Source organism: Cygnus atratus, chromosome 1 (assembly GCF_013377495.2).
Source record: "Cygnus atratus isolate AKBS03 ecotype Queensland, Australia chromosome 1, CAtr_DNAZoo_HiC_assembly, whole genome shotgun sequence".
NCBI classification, from domain to species: domain Eukaryota; kingdom Metazoa; phylum Chordata; class Aves; order Anseriformes; family Anatidae; genus Cygnus; species Cygnus atratus.
Window position 1 is genome coordinate 36,274,595 of NC_066362.1, and position 25,200 is coordinate 36,299,794.

Here is a 25,200-nt window from a genome sequence, read left to right on the forward strand (position 1 = left end):
TGCATGGGTCTGGGGAGACACGAGCATGCAGTTTTGTTGTTGGCCTTAGTGAGCCCTGGTACCGTACAGATGTCTTCCTGTGCGTCCCCTGTTCATGAAAACAGCTACGTCTTTACAAGTGGAGATGGTTAAAGGCAGGTTCAAGGGGGTTACAGCTGTGTCAGTACTTTTGGTACTTTTTTTTAGCAACCTGTGATGCTTTTGAGAGCTTTCACATTCTCACCGACATGATCCTATTGCATAAGCATCTCTTGTGCCACCTTGAGAACAACATCTGAATTGAGGGGTTTGCAGCTGACCTTACCTGCACTGATTCACTGCCCGTGAATGTGGTGCCTCCCTAAATGGGAGACTGGTCATCGCAGTTCCATCCTGGTGTGCTAGAAGTTTCTAGAAAGTGCTTTCACAACTGGTTTGCAAGTGCCTTTGTTACAGATAGGTGATCTTTCAGGTCTTTTCACTGATGATGGAAAAGTTTGGCATACTTCTTGGGCATACTTAACTGCCAAAAACTTCCTTACTGTGTTGTCTGTTGTTGAAGGGAGAAATAAGTAAGAACGGTGTGTGCAGTCTAAAGGAAGAGGTAGGAACTGGACTAGAATTGGATTAGTTTCTCAGTTCTGCTGCACACTTCCTGAGACTAATCATTTAAGTCTTGGTTTTCCATTTCTGATAATCATAGATGTTATTTCCTATCCTTGATATAGTTTATATTTGCAGTGAATACCTTGGTAAGCAAGTATTGTCTCTTGCTCTTTTTTCTGTGATGTCTAATAAATGGGTTGAAAACTGGCTGGGTAGCCAGGCCCAAAGAGTCGTGGTGAATGGAGTCAAATCCAGCTGGAGGCCGGTCACTAGTGGAGTCCCCCAGGGCTCAGTACTGGAGCCAGTCCTCTTTAATATCTTTATCGATGATCTGGATGAGGGCGATCCAGTGCACCCTCAGTAAGTTTGCAGACGACACCAAGTTAGGTGCATGTGTCGATCTGCTCGAGGGTAAGGAAGGCTCTGCAGGAGGATCTGGATAGGCTGGACCGATGGGCTGAGGTCAACTGTATGAAGTTCAACAAGGCCAAGTGCCGGGTCCTGCACCTGGGGCGCAACAACCCCGAGCAGCGCTACAGGCTGGGAGATGAGTGGTTGGAAAGCTGCCTGGCAGAGAAAGACTTGGGAGTGCTGGTTGATAGGCAGCTGAATATGAGCCAGCAGTGTGCTCAGGTGGCCAAGAAGGCCAACAGCATCCTGGCTTGTATAAGAAGCAGCGTGGCCAGCAGGTCTAGGGAAGTGATTGTCCCCCCGTACTCTGCTCTGGTGAGGCCGCACCTCGAGTACTGTGTTCAGTTTTGGGCCCCTCGCTACAAGAAGGACATGGAGGTGCTTGAGCATGCCCAGAGCAGGGCAACGAAGCTGGTGAGGGGTCTGGAGAACAAGTCTTACGAGGAGCGGCTGAGGGAGCTGGGATTGTTCAGCCTGGAGAAGAGGAGGCTCAGGGGTGACCTTATCACACTCTATAGGTACCTTAAAGGAGGCTGTAGCGAGGTGGGGGTTGGTCTATTCTCCCCTCGTGCCTGGTGACAGGACGAGGGGGAATGGGCTAAAGTTGCACCAGGGGAGATATTTTACCATTTTTAGTCTTTTGGTTAGATTTAGTCTTCTTTGTGCAGATCATAAGAGAACCAGTGAAGCGTGGGCTTTCCAGGAGTCCTGGATCTGGGTAGCTAAAGCTCCGTGCACAAAGCTGCGTCCTTTTCTTTAATCACAAGGTTGCTCTGCAGCCCGATTTGTGCTGTTGTTCCTGTCACCACCGTATCTGCTGATGCTTAGTCTTCCTTTCTTGCTGCACGTCTTGAACCTCATTGCAGTGCAGACAGAATAGAAGTGGGCTGGTGAATGGGGAGGTGTAGGATAAATATAATTGTTTTTTCTGTGTTGAAACCTGGTGGTGATCATAGGACCAATCACCAGAAGGCAGGTTGTGACAACTACATGAGTTATACTTGTCATCGAGGATTTCTTATGAAGTATGCTCAGGCCCTAAAAAGGCACAGTTAGCAGGTGGTGGTAAGACTGCAGAGAGATGCCAAATGAAGAGGAAAGGTTTTTCGGAAAGTGACTGTGTTTTGTGGGAGGGAAGAAATGAACTGCAGGGGAGAAAAGCAAAGTCTCAGGCTGATAATTATAAACTATCTGGAGGTTAAGTATCTGGGTTGCCCAAAACTCTTCTCTTTTTTTTTTTTTTAATGTATTTTCTAATAATTTGCCATCTGTCTTGCCAGTAATTATAGATAAGGACTTGTGAACATGGCCAGCCTTCTCTGCCTTGGTGGATCAAACTACATGCATGATGGCTCGTGACATCTTTGGGTTCAAATTGTTGCTTTTTCCTCAGCTTGAAACTGATGATTGGTCTGTGAGCTGCAGTGTCTGCGCTTTGAAATTTTCTTGTTGTTGAAGACTGTGTTTACAAATTAGTGGTAAATAGGGCAAATTTATACAAGCTGCTGACATGCAGTGTCATGCTTAGATGTGTGCAAGTCCAGGGAGTGGGACAAAGCATGCCTTTCTGCTGGCAAGTTAAAGGCTTTGGCTGATGGGTGGTTAAAAACTGATGTGATCCATTTTTCTAGAAGCTAGGTTCTTGCTCTTTAGATATGCATATGTATACATAATGGGAGACTTATCCATGTCTCCAAAATCCATTTGTGCTAACGATCTAGTGAGTCATCAAACCCATTAGTATGTTTTGGCTCGTTCATTTTGTGCACTAAAGTGCATTTTTGCATTTTTCTTACAAGAAATGTTGCATTAATTGGCTGGCATGTGGGCAATTGTCCTTAATGGTGTGCTGGTCCTTGCAGGTATCCATGTCCTTAGTCACGGAGTGATTGTCCTGTTTGTTTCTGGTTTTCAAAGACTGACAGGATGACAAGTAGGAGGAACAGCAGTAATGAGGACACTGATTTCTTTGGTTGTACCAAAGCAGCTGGTTATCCTCATCAGTTAAATATGGATGTCTTTCTTAGAGCTGATTTGTTTAACAATTGAAGGAAGGATATGGCTGTGTTCGGTTTGGTGGGATGACCAAGTTACTGTCTGGATAACAAGAGTGCCTCTTTGGGCAAGTCCTGAAACTTTGGCCATGGCTGCTGAGATTTTGGCCAGCGGTGTGTAGTGTTGAGTTACCCAGTCTTGAAATGATCGAAGACTGATGTGGGGCTGTTTGTGTATGGTGCCCAAGGAAGAGGAGAAAAATATTAGATTACATGGTTATTTCTGTAGTTAAATATTTCTGCTACAGTCCCATTGGTACAATCTGTACACCAAGGGAGATTAATTTATTTCAAATTTGATGCTTTAACCACTAAATCATCATCTCCAGCTGGCACTGAAACGAAGTGATTTACATCATCTACATCAGCAGGGAAGTGTCACCTTTGTTAAAAAAAGAACCACCGACACACAGACTTAATTATCTATTCAGAGTGCAAGCTAGCAGCTCCAATGTGGTGGCTTTTCTGCAGAACTGAACCAGATATATAAAGAGGAGGCATGATCAAAATCACACTTATGTGAAAAATTAACGGTAGCTTCTAAATATAGATATAACTTTTTTTGTGTGTGTCTTTTATATAATTGGTTTTACTGCTTATCTGTTGCCAGCTTTCTCCTGCCTTTGTAATGCAGCTGATAAACATCTGTTTAATAAAGGAGCAAGGGGCTGTGTCACAGCTACAGCTGTTGGCGGGTGGACTCGGACTGGTGGCAGCTTGCTCTTTGAGCCTGACCAGCGTGATGTGATAAATCCTACTCGCCTTCTGCAGCAGCACCGAGTGGTTTAGCTCATCAGAGCTGTCAGTATTTCAAATATTTTCCTTGATGATTTCCTACCAAGCCCTTTTAAGATGCTGTTAGGTCGAGTGCAGGTGCTTGAGAATGCACCCATAATGCTGTCAGGTAGTTTGGGGTGGTTTTTTTTTTTTTTTTGAAGTGTGTTGGTGCACGGCACGTTGTCACTAGCATTAGGTGAGGCTGCGGCTCAGATTCCCAGAAATGGCCGTGAATTGGGTGGAGGAGGTCCCCAGCCCGGGGTCCCCTTGCCGGGTGCTCGCCCCCCGGGCTGCAGTGCTGCTGCTGCGGGCCCCCCGCCGCCCTTTGTTTCTGCAGCCCAGGTGCTGCTGGAAGAGGAGGAGGAGAAGGAGGAGAGGCTGCCGGTTTTCACGCAGTGATGCTAGGATTGTGGGCGGGAGCAACTCCTTTTTTTTTTTTTTTCCTCTTTTTCTCCTCTCCTCGTCCTCCCTCTTTCCCTTCAGCACCTCCGCTGGGCTGCCCGCGCCGCACAGAGCCGCTGCCGCCCAGCCCGGCCCGGGGCTCTGGGCCCTCGCCATGCCCCCAGCCCTCCGCTCGGGGCTGAGGGAGCCGTGAGCGGTGCCCAGCGAAGCCCCGGCGAGGAGCAGCCCAGCCGGGCCGGGCACCCATGCGGCAGGACCGGCTGACGGGCTCGCTGCGGCGCGGCGGGCGATGCCTCAAGCGGCAGAGCTCGGGCGGCGGCGTGGGCACCATCCTCAGTAACGTCCTCAAGAAGCGCAGCTGCATCTCCCGCACGGCGCCGCGCCTGCTCTGCACCTTGGAGCCAGGTACCGCGACCCTAATCCCCGTAAGCCGCTTGGCCTGGCTCGGCTCGGCTCGGCTCGGTTGTGCGGGCGGCAGGGCCGGGAGGAGGCGGTCGGGCGGCGATGGGCGCCCCGGGTAGGCGCGGCGCGGTGCGGGGAGGCGGCCGGCGGCAAATGGCCGCCCCCGGGCCTGCGCGGGGCGCCGCTGGCTGAGGCCGGCGGGCAGCGGGCGGAGCGGCCTCGGGACCCGCCCGGCCCCGCTCCCCGTCCCGCAGCGGCCGGTTCTGCCCTCCAGCTGTCCCCTTGTCACTGCTCGGCCCGCTGCTGCGCCGCTGGGCTGGTCCCCGCCTCATGGCGGAGCCCCCTCCTGCCGCCCAGCCTTTGTCTGCGGTGCGGGGCTGGCGGGCTCGCCTCAGCACCACGGGCTTGTGAGGGGCAGATGCCCTGCCAGCGGCTGCCGTGTCCCAGGGAGATGGGCTTTGGGCTCAAAGGGGGATCCTTTTCGGCTCGGGGGATCCTTGCTGGGTGGTGGTTGCTTCCGTCACAGCGTTGGATCCTTTGGTTTTTAGTGGAAATCCGGGTTTATAATGTCAGAGCTGCCACTCGGAGCTAAAGCATTGTCAGGTCTTGCCTAATCCTAGGCGTACTGGAAATATGTGAGCTCGAGGTCTTAAAAAGTAACCTAGAGCAGTGCATGGAGGTATATATGGTTCATTTCCCGTTGTACTAGCACTCGTGTCCAAGATGGCTTTTGGAATTGTGTTGTGCTGACTGCTTCTGTGCTCGAGATTCATTTGGGATGCTATTATTAATATGGTCTCAGGTTTATTCTGGTGTAGGTTTATAGCACTGCTGTTACTGAAAGGATTTCCTGACTCCTGATTCTCACAGACCCCTGTAGTAGTCTTCCCGTATTCCAGGTAATGATATCTGGGTAAAGATGTTCTTAAATGCTCCTGTGAAGACTAGGATAGATGATGAGAGGCACAATCACGAATGCCATAGTCCTAAAGCTAGGAAATCCCCCTGGGCTGGGCTTTCCACATTGTTCAGTGTAAGTTAATAGGGATGACATCATTCGGGATACATGCTTTCACAGTGCTGGAGAGAGGGAACCTAATGAGCCCTTAAAAATATAAGCTTAATGAAATTTCCTTCAGGTTTTCTTAGTATCTGTGTCAGCATATGTTTGCAGTGAGTTTTTGTGGACTGCAGATTTTGGATGTGCTTTGATATATCCGAGTGTGCTCTGGTGGCAGCTTTGGCTGCTATTTCTGATTTTGCAGGTGAAAATGTATATTTAGAGAAAAATTACAGGGTGAGACTAGGAGTCTTTCTGGTTCTAAAACTAACAACAATAAGGTAGTAGTTCATGTTGCCATTTTTGTCCCCAGGTTTGGACTCCCACTGCACAGGAAGCAGCTCTAGGCCCTTTTCCTTGTTTGTTTTCAATAAAATATTTATTGGTTTTCCGTGGGAGACATTTCAACAGCTGCTTTTAAGTACCAAGAACCTGCAGTGATGTGCTTTGTAAGTTGGAAACTCTGGCTCGTATACGTGCATCAGAACAGATCATCTCCCTATGACTATTCTGTTTTAGTATTTCTGAAAAAAATATCTGAGACTTCAGCCCCATCCTTTTGTTTATCATAGCTGAGGATCAGGGACTTGATTCTTCATCCAGGTGCTTGGCTGGATGGTCTTCTCTGCTTTGGTGGCTTATTATGTGGTTATATGCCCCGTTTTGGTCACGCAGTGGATATCTGTTAGGGTTTGGGAATCCTAGGGGTGTAGTCTTCCTTCTTTTAGCCCTTTGTTGTCAGGCTTCATGGTGCGTTTTTCATGGGAAAGCTAACGGGTCTGGATTTTGTTGTGTTTTGTGTGTGTTGGTTGTGTTTTTTGTTTTATTTTTTAATTTCTCTCCAAATAGCTTTTCTGCAGTTGTTTCTGGTGACCTGGCTGCAAGGGCATTGAACAGGCCATATTTTGCCATCCTCCTACCCTTCAGAAATATGATCGGTGCCAAACAACTGTACCTTTGTGTATGCTTGTGTTTGTGGAGCTGGTTAATTCGTTTGTGTTCCTGCCTACACGGGTTAATAATTTTTTTAGGTATGAAGCATCAATTGAAAGTGGCTGACCTGGAGGTGATACGTAATGTGTCAGATGACACTGTGGACTGTCTGGCTTGGTGGAAAAGGGCTGAGTGGTACTGACAGTGCTTACAGTCCATGAGAGTAGGAATTATTGCTGCATGTATGATACGTTTCCGCCATGCGGAGGAGCTGGAAAGAAAAGTTCCTGCAAAGCCCCAAGGGGTCAGGAGTCTTCTCCGCAAAGAGTGCGTGCTTATGTAGTGGAGAGGAATATGGGACAGATGGAGGGTGGACAAAAAGGGCAAATCCAGTGAAAATGGGTGCAGAGGGTCCGTGGCAGGGTTGGGTAGGTGTGAGGTGCTGAGTGGGGGAGAAGGGGTTGGGGAATCCAGTTTTGTGGGGAGAGGGCAACTGAAAGCAGAGATAACGGGATTTACTGGTAAGATGTAGCACATGAGGGAATTTAGGAGAGAAAAGACTGGATGGAGGAGGAGGAGGCCTGGCTCGTCACCAGCCTTTCCCCAGATTAAGAGTGGACGGAATGAAAAGGATGATGGGACTGACTGCAAACGAAGTACATGAAGGGCGGGGAATGTGTTAGGAGAGGGGGAATGATGGGGGTAGGAGGGTGTGGGAAACCGGGAGAGCTTGGAATAGGGATAGCCATTCATTTCCTTGGGGAAGCTCTGAAGTCCAGGGACAAATCCAGTGAAGAGTGCAGAAATTGCACATGTAGAGATGTCTCTCGTGTCAGAAACAAGTAACAGGCAGTGGGGTTTGATTTTGGGAATATTTCCGACTAGCAACTGGGAACAAATAAGGGGCCACAGACTCCATGGCTTTGTGGAGTTACGTGGTTATAGTGCATGGCCTGACCAAGAGGTTTCTCATCATACGGCAGAGACCTAGCCGTGTAGACCACATAACGTTAGCCTTATTTCTAGTAATTTTCACATCTGTCTTAATTGTCAGCAATGATATGATAAACTTATATGGATGGAAATTCAAGGGTCTCATCTCAGTCTGATTTAATCAAGAGAAAGACAGCTTATCTGGTGCACTGTGTGAGCTCCCTTGCCGTGATGTTAAGTAAATGATAGACATGTTCCACCTTGCTGGGAGGTTGTACCTGACCGTGCTTGACCTTTTGCAGATCGGGCTGTCTGCTTGCATCTTCCTTAAAAAGTTGGTAAGACAAAGAGAGAAGTTGTTGCTGAGATCTTTAGATGTCTTAGAAAACTGTGAAGTGATTAATATTTGGCTGTTGAGTTGGAAATGAATACGTGATTAATGTGGAAGACTCTTGCTCCTTTGCTACCAAGCAGTGTTAGGTAACTGTTACCTTAACGAAAGGAGTTCCTGGTCATGACACTGGTCTGTATGTACTGGACATTTCTGGTACTTACCACTGAATTGCGTGGGAACAAGAGTCACTTTTTCACATTTACAGCAAGCGTGATATGATTGCATCTTAGTAGGTTACCGGCATTGTTACACTGTTCTGAATTATTATGAAGAGATTTATATATCAGGAGTCCCTGCTGAGTGCCATGGACTTATGGGGTAGAATACTAATAAGCAGTTACTTCCAGGAATTACTGTTAACACTCGAATATTTTTCGAGACATTTCTATTATGGTTTGAAGCTTTTATTTTTCTAAATCTGTCAAGCGTGTCTTCTAAATCTGAAGCAGGGAAATGACAGTACCCATCCCCAAGTCTTAATGATGCAACTAAAACTCTAAAATTCTAAACAGTACTTATTTTTTGTGTGAATTTTCTTTATTTTTCCTTCCCCATGCCAAAACAAAAGCAGCCTTGAAGGAGAAAGCTTCATCTGTGTACTTATCAGGCAGTGAGGTTTCTACGTTACTTATTGCCACTTTTTAAATTACAGTATACAAATCCTGAAAGACATTTCATATTCCAGAACTAGCAAATGCCACTACAGTTCGGGTTTTCACAGACTCACAGGCTTCAAAGTACTGAGTATTACTGGTGGGTTGATTAGCGTGGATTTTGTATACTTAAATCTTGCAGGATTAAAGTATCGTTGCGTGGTGTTGTGTGGGGTTTTTGTTTGCTTTCTAATATGACTATTTAAATATATATGCAAAAATGGTTAGGGTTGATATTCTAGGAAGACCGTAAGTTATGCATGACATAAATATGGAGCAATACATGATACTGAGTAATGGAGGGAAAATACAGAAAGGCTTTATTCTTTATGCCAGAAGCTGGGGGAACGGCGGGACGCGCTGTTCAGAACCGGAGCGCTGGACAGCGGCAGCTGAAGGACCAGAGGGTTGTGGAGGCAAAATGGGTGCTGTTAAGCAGCGTGACAAGTGCTGCTGTTCTTTGTGCTACGGCTTACCAGATGCCCTAGTCAGCATCCAGCGTGGGCTTTGAGATCCTCTTATTCGTGTATTTTAAAGTGTATCCGCTAATTTTCTATATAAAAGCTAACGTAATCTGCTCTTACAGCCAAAAAATAAAGTAGGTTAAATATTTGACATGCTGAGCAATACAATAGTTTTAACACCCCAAAGTCAGAAATTAATGTCAAGTGTTTTAAGGTCCAGAAGTTGACGTAGATGGAAAGCACCTCTTTGTATATCTTTTTTCAGTGGTAGCTTGCAGTCTATCTTTTGTATATCTTTTTGTATATCATTTCATATGGTAGTTTGTAGTGTCCTAATATGATTTTCAGAACAGTGAAATACCAGATTTTTTATTTAATTTTTTTTAGTTAAGTGAATTGTGCTGAACTACAGCATTAATTTGAATAGGGCACAACTGCATTTTAAAAATGTTTTGTCCGTGTACTTTTTAAAACATGCCTAGAATCCACTGTGAAAACAAGAATTAACAGAAACAGGTGAAAATATAATTATTCAAACACATCTAGTTGAAGTCTCATGTTCTTATTTCAACTAGATTTTTTTTTCTCCTTCTGAACTAAATGAAAATAATGATCACGATTATTTTTCCTTTTTGTTTCTAGGGGTTGATACGAAATTGAAATTCACTCTTGAGCCATCTTTAGGTCAAAATGGTTTTCAGCAGGTAATTTGATTCGTTTTTCTCTGTGCTTATGAAGGACTGGGCTCTCTTCAGTTGAGATACTTACCCTAGTTCAGAAAAGCATCTGTCATCATGTCAGCATATTATTCGCTATTGCATGAAGAGCTGTTCTATTAGTATTTGGAAAACACAATAGGTTTTAATTGTTTTCTTGGTTATCTCCTACATCTTTGTATTCTGGAATATTATTGTTTTCTTAGATCATTAAGTAATTAATCTATATTTTCCCTGTAAGTGGATTAAGCAATTAAACTTCGAAATGCGTACAGAAATGAACGTGCATGTTCTCAGTGTTATAGATGTTGCCACGTTTTTGCATTAAGCTAACGGTGGACTTTTACCCTTTTGGATGTTTTTGCTTAGTGGCACGATGCACTCAAAGCAGTGGCCAGACTGCCAACAGGCATACCAAAAGAATGGCGCAGAAAGGTAGGTAGACCTGTACACGATGCAGGACACATCACCTGTGGTTTCCCATGAGAGGGAGATGAACGACATCAATCTCATCAGTGTTTTTCAACCATTTATTTATTGGGAAATTTTAAGTGTAAGTTGTGCTGGGATTTTTCCTACTTTCCATTCTTCAGCGATAACCTCATTTAGCAGCTGGAGAGGCTGAGACAGGTAAACACAGCATTACACCCTATTTAAAGGTTCTTTTTGATCGAGGCTTAGGTCACTTATTCCAGTGCCATCGGTATTGTTTCAGTCTGTCAGTCCCAAAGAACTGCTCTGGCAAAGCTGCACCAACAGCTGAAGGTCAACTAAAAGGAGAGGTGAAGTTGCCAGATGCTGGTGCTGGCAAGAATGTTGATAGAAACGTTTGACAGGGTAAAGGCAGGTCCCCTAAATGGGAGAGTTCAGAGTCAGCAGTGATGTGGAACAGCAGAGTACACCATCACTGGGAAATTGCACTTGGTTAGTATTGTAGGAAAGTGTCCAGTGGGATTATGCTAAATTTGCCTTACTGCTTTCTTTAGCAACATTTGAAGTTCCCTAGCCTAAAAAACAAGCCTTGTATGTATTCATCTTTCTTAACAACTAAGCGAGGCACATGATCTCAGCTTTAATAATTTAGTTCTACTAAAACAAATATTTTTAAAGCTTTATAAAATACACATGGTTCCATATATTTTTGATGTATCAGGTAATTTTCTTCCCTGTTTTCTTCTTGCTATATTTCCAAACCGAAATATTCCTCTTTACCAAATGGGGAAGGAAAGGTAAGACGTAAGTGCCATTGCTTTCCTCACACCACTACCATTTTATTTTTGATCTACAGCTCCAGTGAATTATTATATCGATTTGGTAGCCTTTTTCTTTCCTGAGAAGTTCTTTTATCCCTCTTCAGTAAGTCTCTTAGAACTGCTGTTTCAGCTTTTCCGTGGTGCATGAGTGGCGGAGGTCACAAAGTCACTGAATTGCTGAGGTAGGAAGGGCCCTCTGGAGGCCTTCTGGTCCAACCACCTCCTCAAGAAGGGTTACCTGGAGCAGATTGTCCAGGACCATGTCCAGATGGCTTTTGGATAGCTCCACAGATGGAGACTTCGCAGCCTCTCTGGGCAACCTGTGCCAGTGGACAGTCACGTGAACTGCAAAGAAAGGCTTTCTGATGTTCAGGTGTAACCTCCTGTGGTCCAGTTTGTGCCCATTGCCTTTTGTCCTGTCACTGGGCACCACTGAAAAGAGCCTGGCTCCATCTTCTCTGCACCTTGCCTTCAGGAATTTCTATTCAATCATGAGATTCCCCCTGAGCCTTTCCTTCTCTAGGCTGAACAGTTCCAGCTCTCTCAGCCTTTCCTCATAGGAGAGATGCTTGTCTGGCCCTTCATGGGACTCTCTCCAGTGTGTCCACATGTCCCTCTTGTACTGGGGAGTCCAGATCTGGACGCGTTACTACAGGTGTGGCCTCACCAGTGCTGAACAGAAGGGAAGGATCACCTCCTGTAGCCCACTTCTCCAGCCTGTCCAGGTCCCTGTGAATGGCAGCACAGCCCTCTGGGGTATCAGCCACTCCTCCCAGATTTGTGTCACCTGCAGACCTGCTGGGGGTGCGCTCTGCCCCATCAGGTCTCTGTCTTCCTTCTTATAGTGCCCATCTCTGTCATTGCTCCACATGGTCCCATGGTCCTAACCAAAGAATCAGCGTTAGATAAAGGGATGTGATCTTTTCGCTGCTATTCCTTGGCTTTCTGATAACTTTAAGATTGATACCAAAACAAAGGAAGTATTTCATAGTTTGGCAGCATGCTGATTGCTTGCTCTGCTGGCCGCAGAAGGGGCAGGGTGACATCTGTGTTACTGCTGTGGCACATGACATCTGGTGTCCGGAGCTGGCAGAGGCAAGGAACATCACCAGGATGATAGCAGTGCCAAATGCTGCTGGGAGGCAGAGAGCAGCATCATTCCTCTGCATGGGTGGCTTTGCAAAAGTGGGATGGCATGTTTAAATGCAGAAAAACTCAAATTCTGTGAGTTGCCTATAAATTCCTTCACCATGCGATTATCTAAGTGTTTATATTTGTGGGAAGCATCTGAATTGCTTTTCTCACTTGGGGGACTTAACAGCTGGTATAAAACTTGACCCATTTGCTTTCATGTTTTCTTTCAGTATCCTGAAGACAAGAATCCTTCATTGTTAGTTGCTGCCATTGTATGCTCTGTCATGGTCCATCCTTAGTCTTCAATACACGTTCATAAATCTGTTTTGGTAATTACTAGGCTTTAAAAATAGGCAACGCGTCTGTTTTCAGAACTCTGTGTTGTGCCAATAATTTAGGAAGTCCTTTTGGAAAATGAACTTACTCTGATCCAAGTAGTAGTTTTTCAGATCGGCCCCAAATGCTTCATAGTCAATGCTGCTTTGCTGCAAAGTTGATCAGGTGAGACCACCTCTGCAGGAGAGAAGCACTATTAGATTTCTCTCGTGGTGTTTTCAGGAAATGAATCCATGGTGGAGTTTGAGGAAAGCCTGCAGCTGTTTTATTTTTTTATAAAACACCTTGCTGGTTGCAAGGTTAGAAGGGCTGATCTGACCAGGAGGGCCCTTGCAGTAGGTGGGCTTCTGTTTTGGAGAGTCCCTGTGAATTCAGTTTCTGACAATGGACTTACACCTTTGTAAGCACTTCACAGGTTTGGATGCTTAATGCTGTTTCCTTCCTTTCTGCTTTAGGGAGTAAGGGATTACTTTAATTATGCAAAAGTTATTTTAAATATAGTTCTCTTCTGCGTACTTGAAGTCTAACAGCAGATCATCGATGGCTGAAGTTGGTGAGGTTCGTCTCACGATGTTTATAAAAACTGCTCATATTTTATCTGAGAAATAATGCATTCTGTTGACTTTCTAGGTTTGGCTGACCCTAGCTGATCAGTACTTGCACAGTATAGCCATTGACTGGGATAAAACAATGCGTTTCACCTTCAATGAAAGAAGTAATCCTGATGATGATTCAATGGGCATTCAGATAGTAAAGGTAGTCAACTTACTGTTATTTTACTTTAACTTTTTAATGAAAAGTGAAGACTTTTTTTAAGATAGAGTTTGGATTTATTTTGTTGTCTGTAACAGCTTTGGGAAAGGCTGCACCTTAATTCCCTTTTGGCTCAGTAACAGAAAATAATTTGCTATTACTGAACCTTTTTTTTCTCAATTTATATATATATGTGTGTGTGTGTGTGTGTGTCTATATATATATATATATATATATATAAAAGAAATACTGGAGTAATGGAGACAGTTATGTGGTTTTGTCCTCATCTCTGTAAATAAAGCCAAATATTTTCTGGGGTTAAACAGTGTTATGTTTTATAATAAAGCAATTGAACATCTTGTCAGTTATTTTACAGTGGTGAAACACCTTTGTATATATTTCTCAGCTGGTTGACACTATATTTAAAGCAGAGAGTAGTTTTGGGGAAGGGCTTAACAGATGTATGTTTCTGTTGTGACTTAGATGTTAGTCTATTTACCTAGGAGAGATTGCTTATGTTCTATAGCCACCTTAATTACTGTACATGGAGCGAAGTACCTTATGTTCCTGATTATTACAATAGTCGTCTGTACTCGGTAATTCAAGGTTACAGATATTACTCGTGAAAAACTGTAGTGTGCTTTGCCTTTCACAAATCATTTAAATTAAATTCTCAAGGACACTGTTTTTGTTTGTTTGTTTTTGTGTTTTGAAAACTTAGCTTCCTGGCAGTTCTTTTATAGTTTGATTTAAAACAAACAAACAGTTCCTCTTGTTTTATTTGGTCATTTAAAAAAAATTGATTTTTGTCTGTATTCATTTCCTTGTCTGTATTCCTTTCCTTGCACAAATTACCGCTTCACAAATTCAATGATATGTCAAGAACATCCCAGTCAAAAACTCTAATGGTTTCTGAAACAAAGGTCTTGAAGGGAAAGTCCTTGACAGATGCTTGCTAGAAATTCTGTATCTAGCTTCAAACCTTGAAATTGCTGCTGGCAATGTCAGTTTCACACAAGCATCTGTTCTAATCCTTTGCTCCATGTTGTGCAATAATAGGAGGTCATGATATTCTGCTGAGCCAACTCATGGTGTAATGGCTGTCCCATGCAACGAAAGCGATTCAGAAATAGAAAAATGTGGTATTTTTCCCTTAGGCTTCTGTTTAAGATACACAAAATGCATTTTTCTGAAGTCTTGCTTTTGGCAATCTTTAAAATTGAGAGAAATCACTATTCTGTGAAGGGAAATTTTAAAAAGAATTATGCAATTTTATATTTTGCGTATTTGAAATTTAGATGTCTTCTAACATCTAATATCTTCTGTGACAACTTCATATGAACATCTTCTGGATAACTTGTTAACTTAAGACCCTGCTCAACCTATTTCTCTTCAGTAAGCTAAAGGTTTACAGATTAAAAAACTCTCATCAACTTCAGGAGTATGTATCAGGAGGGTGGAGGCGGAAGGAATACTTGGACAGGCAGGAGAACTAAAAGGGGAAGGAAAATTCACACTTCTGTCTATGCTTTTCTCCTTTTTTCTTCTTTAAAGGACCTTCACCGGACTGGTTGCAGTTCCTATTGTGGCCAGGAGGCAGAGCAAGATCGAGTGGTATTAAAACGAGTTTTGCTGGCTTATGCCAGGTGGAATAAATCTGTTGGCTATTGCCAAGGTTTTAACATACTAGCTGCACTCATTCTGGAAGTAATGGAGGGCAATGAAGGGGATGCCTTGAAAGTGAGTAGAATCTTTTGTTGCAGTGTTGAAGAATGTGTTTGCTTAGTGAACGTCAGAATAAATGAATGTGCAAATGCTGTAGACAGCCAAAAAGAGGAAGACTCGGAGGACTCAGTTGATTTGTATCTGTGAATTGTTTGTTATCCTTACTGAGCTAAAGGTGGACAGTTTGAATGTTATCCTTGTTAAAAATTTTCAAACAAACAAATGAGGGTTTGGCCATAACAAAATGAAAGAGAACATTGCTACTGACTTTAGAAGATTTTAACCCATAATCCCAAAACTGCTTCCAAACCGTGTGTGTAGCTAGCACCTCCAGTTTCCATTATCAACCCCATACATAGCAGTTAAAAATCAACTGTATTTTAAAACAAATTCTAGAAGGACACAAAATAAATACTTAAAATGAAAATGAATAGATTTGAAGCTACTGTCAGGGCTACGTTAGCCAGTGTTTTATTACACGTTTATTATACACGTTACAGTGTTTTATTTTTTAGACCTTTTCTATTCTAATTAAGAGAAGGCTTCATGAAGCTCATAAATCATAAAAATGAAAATCCAGCTCACCGCAGTCATATGCAAATTTAATTGAGTAAACTTGCTCATATGTGTGAGGGTCAAGATAGTAAAAGATTACTGTGACTCTTGAGATACTGAGCCATTTGTTTTGCCTTTGACAAAAATGTGGTAAATACTTAAGTCTGCTCAGAGCTCTAAAATATAAAGCTTTTGGCAATAGAGTCCAGCTAGTTGGCATTTGATGCTTCATTCTAGAGAGCAGCCTATAATATTAAGAAGATAATATATTATATTTACTTTGTCAGGCAGTAAGCTTTCCTCTGAATAGTTTGTGCTGAAAATGTATTCAATACTTTCAACTATTATTTTTGTGTGATTTTATACTGTCCAGAAGCTTCTAGGACACCTTATGATAGTGTAGGGAATACGATTCCCCAAAGATTTTATGAAGCCCAAATTGATTATTGGGAACTCTGTGTTATTTTTGAGTTGCATTTAATCATGAGTGGCATCAGGCTTCTTGTGCTAAGGAGGCAATGGCATAGCACCAGACTGCCCTGGAGAGGTAAATCACTGAAAACTGTTAGCACCACAATATGGGTCTTATCTGGCAAAAATGAGAGTGGAAAACAAAGTTATTTTTTCTCCAATTTCAGTGCGTGGGCTTTGCAGGAATGGAATTTCCTCAGAAGGAGGAGATGGGGTAGGGGCAGCTTTTGTCACTTTTAATTGTGGGACAAGCTAAAGACGAAAGATACCTGTTCTCAAGGAGGCATGAGAGAGAAAGGGGCTCTGAGGGGATTTGGGAGTTAGCAAGGGCTGAGAACCTTCTAGTGCCAAGGTGGGGAGGCACATGCAGGTGTTGGTAGTTGCTCTGTGTTCTGTAAAACATGGAACAGAAGAATTTTATTGCCTGAGAAATCTTGTAGACAAGGATAAGTGGCAGCACGTGGTCACAGGCAGCTGGGAGAAAGCAAGGAACAAGTACGACTGTGTAAGGCAGTACCCTCAGAAGTTCAGTATCTGACATCGTTTTTTTGGTCATCTTAAAAGAGGGATTGAAAGGAGGATTTTCTTCTGTGTATGGAGGTACCAAGTACCTCTCAAGCATTAGATGCTATGTGAAACGGAGGATAAAGATGCTTGTTTGAAATTTGAACAAGTGAGTAATGGAGGGTTGAAGCAGACATTGTGAATAGAGATTGCCAAAGATCCTGAAGTGAAGGCCACTGTCTTCTATTGGGCTGATGAAATAAATTGCCTTCTGTATATTTGTTTCATTTGTTCCTTCTCAAAAGTTTGGCAGTATCCAGTTAAAGCATTATTACCCATGCAGTTGAGCTGTCTTACTTGAAACAGATGTCTGCTTCAACTGTCTCATGCTGCTTAATTTAGCACCTTTTAAAGTGACAAGATGAAGTGCAGCACACAGTGACACATCGCAGTAAAATGTGGGAGGAATGTTTTTAAAGAACAGTACCTTGCATTTTGGGGAGGAAAAAAGATTATTTGGAAGATAAGTCTTCTAGTTGTGGCAGTTAACAACCAGACAAGGGATAATGGAACTTTACAACAATTTGGAGAATCTCATAAACACCTATGGCATCAGAAGTGCAAAAAGTTGCCTTCGATTCAAGTAGTGCTTCCAATTTACTCGTAGCTTACTGTGAAATTGATGCCAGCCATTCATGGTTCATAAAATTTGACCAGCTTCAAGAGGCTGTCTTAGGCTTTGCACCTTGATTGCTTGTGGTTACCTGGAGTACCTGTGGGTACTTAAAATGATGATTTCTTCCCATATATACAGAGATGCCAGAGGCATGTGTTGCCACTGGCTCCAAGCTGTAATTTATAGAATTTTGGAATTCTGTATATTTTCTTCCGTTATTCCTAGAAAATAACTGTCTCTGTAAGTCCTGCATGATTGTATTTCATTTTCTTACAGATCATGATTTACCTAATTGATAAGGTGCTTCCTGATAGTTATTTTGTCAACAATCTCCGTGCTCTCTCTGTGGATATGGCTGTTTTCCGAGATCTTTTAAGAATGAAACTTCCTGAACTGTCCCAGCACTTAGACACCCTGCAGAGAGCTGCCAACAGAGAAAGTGGAGGTACACTCAACAGAAAATGCTGTTAAATTCCTTCTTGTTATTGTTTCACCTGAGCACAGGTCTAAAAAACAGTGTTCTAAGTGTTTACCTGAATATATTGTTCAGAATATATATTTATATATTAAGTTGTTCAAAGTGAAAGATGACCATTTCCATTATTGATATGCTTAATATATATATTGGTGTCTCTCTCAGGAAAAATAAATACCAAAATCATTTGGTCCCACAGTTAACTGCCAACATGATGATGTTGACAAGGTCATAAAATGAATGGAGTGGCAACACTAATGTACAGCATAGTACAAAAGCTACCGTGGAAAGGTTTCTTGCTCAAGATATCTGTCTAACCACATATTGCTTGTAGTTGCTTGAACTTAGTTGTTCTGAGAAGAATTACAATTTGAGAGCAGATGGCATTTGGTTAGTATTACTTCACCTGTGAATTTTTCTTGTATAGCATTCTCTCCAGACTTAAAAAAAAAAAAAAAAAAATAATAATAATAATAAAAAAACAAATACAGCTGTTTCATTTGGGATTGTGTTGTCTTCTCCCCCCTGCCCCCAAGTCTGGAATCTAAGCGAGTTCCATCTTGGAACACAGTAGTACATCTTTTCGATGTAAATAAAATCATGACTGTGCCCAGACTGTACAAAAACAAAGAAAGGGTATCAAGTAAGCGTTTGCTGTTTGAAAGTGTTTTCGTAGACAACAGCCTCTCTGGGTCATGGCCTTCAGTGCATCAATTGATACTAGGAAGCATGAAGTTTTCTCTAAGAATAACAAGAACATAAAACTACAGGTTTTCAGGCCGAAATGCTAAATCTTGTATGAAACTGTTAACAAGCCAAAAGGAAAACTGAATATGGTAACAGCTGCTTCTGCTAAGCTGTCGGTGCATCAGGACTTTAGTACAATAGATAAGACAGACTTCAATGAGAGTCACCTTCATGCAGCTAAAGACTTCTTAAGCCTTTAGTTTCTGCAGAAATACAACTACTTTTTTTTAATAAAAACTTCTAGCTCCTGTCACTTCGGTGGAGGACAGACATTTTTTCTGATACTAAAAAAAAAAAAAAAACAACAGATGTTTAATGGTGTTTTCAAAAGTTTATTCAAGCACCAGTGTTGTTGCTTAGAGCTTTTGGCAGTGCAGCAGAATGAAGGAAGAAGTATGTCATTTCTCATTGTTCTTCTCAGCTTCTCATCAGACAGCTGCAAGCGAAGAAAGTTTTGAGCATTAACAGAAGTTACTAGAATGACTGGTGGATTTCTGTATGCATTTCATACTCCTTGTAAAGTAACTGTAAATTGCAAAATTACTTTAAGCATTTATATTTTTTATTTCAGGAGGCTATGAACCCCCACTTACAAATGTCTTCACAATGCAGTGGTTTCTGACTCTCTTTGCCACGTGCCTGCCTAACCACACAGTTCTGAAGATCTGGGATTCAGTATTCTTTGAAGGCTCTGAAATTATTCTGAGAGTCGCTTTGGCTATCTGGGCAAAGTTAGGAGAGTAAGTGGTCATTTTAATCTGCTTTTTCTTTCGGTTTGAGCAATGTAAGTAATTTATATGTTGTTCTGAAGAGCATGTTCTTGGATCTAAGCAAGATACGACCTTTCAGGAGAATGTGCAGCTTTTTTGAAGCAGAAGCAATGTGTCTTTGTCTTCCCCTAAAAAATGTGTGCTGGAGAATATCATCGTGATGCCAGAAGAATGGGCATGGTGATGAATCAATCCTTCTTGTCTCTTGTTATTTGCATTGTCTGTATATAATGTCTTTATGGTATGCTAAAATATTGGTTGGACTTTCCAGAACATAAACCTCTGAGGGAGTTAGTAAGTACTTGGGGGAGGGGGGGGGTGCTATACAGGGAGGCTTGAGTGTGACTAGTTAATTCAGTCGTAATTTACCTGAAACTGGAGAGGTTTTAATTCTCATATTTTCACTTAAGGAATCTCATTGGCTATACCTGAGAAAGAGTTGAGGATTACTAAAAGAATGATTTAGTGCTACGTGGTTCTTTTCTGTTAAAGCCTACAAACACATTTTCTTGAAATTCTCTGCTTTTAAACACGTTCTAGCAAAAATACCACTATTAATAATTTCTATTTCAATTATTATTAGACTATTAATTTCTATTAATTTAGGTTATTATTAACCCACCACATAGGGCAAAACACAGGAGAAGGTTAGTTCTTCTAAACTGTCTTTGTTGTCATGGCAAATACTCGCGTCCCAGAGAGTGTACAGTCCTCCTGGAGAAATAAAGGTTTTGTTACCAACTCCAGCGGGAGGCGTGAACTCTTACAGGACAAGCAGATAATCCTTCAGCTGGAAGCTTTTTTTCATCAGCTGCGTCAATTTTTCTTGTGATGGCTATCCACGCTTTCATTTTTTCCCCCTCGGGCTGGACCAGCTGATTTACATTCAGTTCTGTCCTTGGATGTTTGATTTTTGTTCTTTCTTTTTCCTTTCTGACTGAATTAGCACTTCAGTTCAGTTACGTAAGACATTTGTTTTAGGTTCATGAATGAAACATTCACAAATCATTTGCATTAGGATTAAGCTGTATGTAGTCCTATTGTGCTTTATTACTTTGTCCCATTCCTGTAGATAAAGGTCCTATGGGGGTGGGTCTCTGTGCTCTTATAAGCTGTAACTATAAATGTTCCAATTCATAACATGATTTAAAAAAAAGAAAAAAGGAAGTCATTGCTTTGAAGATTTTTACTATAAAAATCTAATCAAAGCAGAAATGAAACACATTTTATAAAAATTGAAAGGAAGGGAATGAAGAAATCGCCTATAAGAATATTGCCAACAGAATAAGCTATTCATGTTTCACACCTTAAAACCATTGCTTGTGGGGAATGGGAGGGAGCGTGGCCTCTGCATACATTTTGTGGCACTTAACAGAAAAGGGCCAGTGGTGTGATAACTAGAGATGCAGAATATGGTGGGTCACAAAAACTGAACAAGCACGGAAATTCGGTAAGTTTGTGATTATTTACTACCCAAACAAGGTAAGGAAGTAAAGCAGGGGCACTATGTTCTTGATGCGAGATGACTGATTTTTTTTCTCTGCTAAAAGTAAAATGGGGAATTGAAAGAAGTGGGACCGGAGACAATGATAGTATCAAAGTCTTCATGCTTTTCATGACTATTTTTCTAGACATAAAAATGGGGTGAGAAGTGCTTCTCTTAAAATGCTGGAGTTTCAGTCATGCTTCGGTTTTGATGGAAAGAGACTTAAAGAATGAGCAGTTTAAAAATAGTGGCAATAGAGAAGATGTGGATTTTTGTGAGAGACTGAAATTATTAGGGAAGACAGGCAGTAAGCTTGTGGTGATTGGCCACATACCTATTATTTCCTTTTTCAATATTTTAGCTAAAGTCAGTCAAGATTTTGATAACAGCTCAGTAGTTCAATGGTTATTCCCTAACATAGACCCCTAAGGTAGATCAAGAGAAGCTTCCTCTTCTAATCCTTGAGAAAAAAGACTACTCTTTTTTTTTTTTTTTGGAGGGGGGACTGTCCCAGCAGATAGTGGCCACCGTACAGAGGAAGCTACAGTATGCTCGTTTCTTTGAGCTTTCCAAGTCAAATATAGGCAACACATATGATTTGTTTCAAAAAAAAAAAAAAAAAAAAAAAAAAAGTCTGTTGTGGTTTTAGAACACTGCCATAATTAATGTGTGCATTAACATATGAAGTAAAAATAGTGAGGGTGAAAACAGTAAAGATTCTTGTAATTAAAAGCAGGTAGTTGTACAATGATTGTGTGAACAAGTAAGCAACCTGGAGCTAACTGCTTGTTGAGGGAGTAGTAGGAAGAGAGCTTTACTGTTCTGAAAGATCAAAGGGATGCCTTTAAAGTAGAAGGTATGCTGAGGAAACTCGACTGTTGCAGAGACTGATTCAGGAGACAGACCTGGAATGGGAGGGGAATTGGCAAACGTTCGATGGTCATATTACCCAGGTGGGGATTTCCTCTAGTTTGTCCATTCGGGGGCTAGCCATAACAGAGAAATACTGTTCTGCCCCAAGCAGTGATTCAACAGAAAATTATGACCATCTTTCTGTAGCTAGGTGGTCTCATGATGCTGTCTCCTACTTCTCCCAGTCTGTTAAAAGCAACAGGAAAAATGTCAGTAGTGGAACATATAGATGGCTAGAAGTAGCTCTGTGTGCTGGATGCGTTCCTGTTTGTACCTGAATTTTTTTCAGCAGTGTTTGCAGACACTTCTAGTTAAGCAGGACAAGATTGATGGCTTGGACTCTTGAAATCCAGAACTGTAAGATGCAATGTGCAGAAGTCCAGATGTGCGTGTGTGTTTGTGCAAATCTATGTCTACCTTTACCCATTTTTTGATTTGTTGTTCTGAATTTGTTTTTCTGCATCACAGCTCCATGGAAAGAATCACAGGTCTTTTAATCAACAAAGAACAATTTTAGAGCTCCTTTTTGACAAAGTTGATGATATATTGCGCCTCTGTTCTGGTGAAGTCCTGAGAAGAAACACAATTTACTTTTCTAGCCTTTTTTAAATCTCTTTTCAAATTCTTGGTGTAAGCTTGGATGAATAATAGGCCATTCAGTATATTTTCTCAGAATAATGATTTCAGCGAAAGTGATTTTAGAACTGATTTTTTCCAATGAAATATCCATCCTGGATGGATCAAAGATCCATTCTATTTCTAGAACTATTACAGCTAGATTTACTGACAGAGTTTCTTTCCCTTCAGGGTATTTTTAGGAAGGAAAAATTGACTTGTGTATATATCTCAGACAAACAACCTTGAGAATGTGGATTACTTCTGTTTTCTTTCAGGTTTATTGCAGAATTTCTAACAAGTCTTTCTAATCTATAAACTTCTCATTCACGGGGTGAAGATAATATTTATTTGCCCCTTGAAGGGGATGTGAAGTTAAACTAACCTTTGCAAAACGTATTGGTATTTTGAATGGAAGTTGTTGCAAGTGTCAAGAAATATGATTGTGTTCAGCTATCTAATCGGTGGTTCATTATGCTGCTTTGCATCCCTGTGTCTGTCTTTAAATGGGTTTGCTGTTTGGAGGTCAGACAAAGGTTCTTAGAAAAAAAAAACATGGTGGGAACAAGGTTAATTTTTATTCTTGGAGGTCTGAAGAAGGGCCTTGAAAGTCTGGAAGCTTTTCTGATTGAATCAAGCCAGTGTAATCCTTAATCAAGCTATTATACAGTGGCTTTATAATATGTTCAGCTACACTGACCAACTCATAGGTGTGTATGTAAGAGAGAACATCCCAGTCTTGGTTTTTTATGCAAGCATGCAGAATGTTACAAGATGAATTTAGCAAGAGACACTCCATTTTTGAGATGAGGGGTAAGCTCCCTTGTGTTAGTAGGGGGACAGGGTTTATTGATCCTTGTGTTGTAGAAGTGAAAGGAGCAGAGTGAATAACCTGTCTGTATATGGATGAATCCTTTATCTTAGGTAGTCACGATAATGTGACGTGCACCGTCTTATTATTTGGCAGTCTAGGGGGGATTGCAATAACATACGAATTATGGTGACTAATGGAAGTGCATATTTTATGGTAACAGAAAGATCAGTTTTGGTTTGGAGGCATATGATCATGTGTAAAAGTAAAATAAGAAACAACAACATTTGTTTTGATGTAGGCAAATAGAGTGTTGTGAAACTGCAGATGAGTTTTACAGTACCATGGGCAAGCTGACCCAGGAGATGCTGGAAGACAGTCTGATTGACAGCAATGAACTCATGCAGGTGAGTAATTGTGATATAATTATTGTTTGTGTTTTCTGTTCATCCTTCTGGTGCTGATTTCTGAAGAATTATGCTTTTATTCAGATGCTGCAGAAACGTAAACTCTCCCAGGAATAAAAGCTTAAGATAAATGCAGATGGCTTGCAGTTAAAGCTAAAATCTTATACATTAAAAATAGAAAACCAGTAGGCTCCATTTGATAAAGATTGTGTATATGTTGACAGCTGAAAGTTTGGAGTGACACAGTGCCCAACTGATTTTATGCAAGCGAGATGTACAATCTCTTTGTAGTCATAATTTTTAGGGTTTTCTTTTCTATTTGTTTTTGTTTTGGCCAGTTATTTATTACACTGTGTCCTTTTCATTCTGTAGACACAGTAGGAGTTAAGAATTTATCAAGTAAGAAGGAAGAAAAATCCTTCATGATTAAAAAATGATTTAAAAAATAAATGACAGTGCCATGAACGGTGTGAGTGAACTATAAACAAAGACATTTTTAGATAACTGTGCTCATTGAATTCTTAAGCTTACAATCATTGTGTAAGAACAAAGATCTGTGTTGTTCTGGAAAAGGAAAGGGCCTTGAGTATTGCAGATAAAATTTCATTGATTTGCACTTGCATTTTTTTTTGCTAATATCCATGAGGTTTTTCCTTTTTAGGTGTTTTATAAAGGTTTCACGCTGCAGTTCTCAAGTCAACTTTCGATGAGTCAGAAAATGGTGATTAAACAGGTGCAAATACAGAGCACATAATTCACCTGAAAATTTTTACTAAGTGGGGAAAAAAAAGTATGAAGTACATGAAGTTGGATAGATTTATTAATGTAGTTTACAGGTGACTTTTTTACCCGTTATTGGAAGCCAAATTTGTTGACTGGGATTCCATAGCCTGGTAAAGTACTGTCCTGAAGTAAAGGATCGCTTTCAGATTTTTTTGGTGGTGGTTGGTATTGTTTTGTCTGATTAAGGAGCTCTGGGAATGGGAAAGGTAACTACTACGGCTTTGTTTTGCTTCAGAAATAGAAGTATAGCTGGTCAGAGGTACTCACATGCTTTTTAAATAGTTGTTAAGGTTCCTAATCGGATAGTCCAGGTAATGAGGAGACGTGAGGAGAGCAGCACAAGCTGATGCCTTTTCATATTCAGTATGTTTCAGTTCCTGGTCTCAAGGGTTAGCACAAAATCAAGATGTAGCATTTGCCACAAATAGTGATGTTGGGAAAGCTGAAGGGTGCTTCAGTGACTCTGTTGGATTTCTTTCTTTGCTGTTGTGTGCAATGAAGATAAGGCATAGGTAGATTTCTGGAGGGTTGGAAGGATATTTCTTTTCACTGCTGTAATTATTATGAATATATTAATTTGGCAGTCATTTTGTGCTTTAGCAAGAAATGGCAGTGTAGCCATCTCCATCTGAGATGTTCATTCCAGACTCTCTTTACCCTAGGTGGAGAAAAATAGGCACCCTAAGTGTTTGCTGTTAGGGGATATGAATCCCACCATGTGCCTGGCTGCTTCATTTGAACATTTTTTTTTTCTCTGTTTCGGGGAAGAAAATAGAGAAATGTGAACCAGTGTGTTAAAGAAAGGATCCAGTCTGCTTGAAGACATTATTTTTATAAGTTGCTTTAACTTCTTCCAGAGGAGTTAGCCAGATATGAGTGTTTAGACTGCTTTGTTTTCAAAATGTTTTTTTCTGTAATCAGAGCAATGATTTTACTTGCATCTGATACTTTTTCAAGGTGACTCAAGGATTAATATCCTACAATGGGAAAGGATTAATATCCT

At 41.5% G+C, this 25,200-nt stretch overlaps 2 protein-coding genes across 5 annotated transcripts in view; one reads left to right on the forward strand and one right to left on the reverse strand.

The window, feature by feature from the left end:
- Positions 1-1,308, reverse strand: part of RPL18A (ribosomal protein L18a) — a 220,411-nt gene extending 219,103 nt beyond the window's left edge. Inside the window, exon 1 of one of the 3 annotated variants that reach the window (XM_050708241.1) lies at positions 1,295-1,308. The gene's annotated coding sequence lies outside the window, so the exon portion shown is untranslated. Of the gene's footprint in view, positions 1-1,293 lie in introns of all 3 variants that reach the window. The other 2 variants (XM_050708242.1, XM_050708243.1) reach the window with 2 other exon arrangements.
- Positions 1-25,200, forward strand: part of TBC1D30 (TBC1 domain family member 30) — a 51,643-nt gene that overhangs the window by 17,239 nt on the left and 9,204 nt on the right. The window contains exons 1-8 of one of the 2 annotated variants that reach the window (XM_035544078.2): positions 4,444-4,634; positions 9,711-9,772; positions 10,154-10,219; positions 13,138-13,263; positions 14,815-15,000; positions 17,468-17,636; positions 18,985-19,153; positions 23,309-23,414. In XM_035544078.2, the coding sequence (XP_035399971.1) occupies positions 4,475-4,634; positions 9,711-9,772; positions 10,154-10,219; positions 13,138-13,263; positions 14,815-15,000; positions 17,468-17,636; positions 18,985-19,153; positions 23,309-23,414 (1,044 nt within the window). In that variant the 5' untranslated portion in view covers positions 4,444-4,474. Of the gene's footprint in view, positions 1-4,443; positions 4,635-9,710; positions 9,773-10,153; positions 10,220-13,137; positions 13,264-14,814; positions 15,001-17,467; positions 17,637-18,984; positions 19,154-23,308; positions 23,415-25,200 lie in introns of those variants that run through there. The other variant, XM_035544077.1, reaches the window with a different exon arrangement.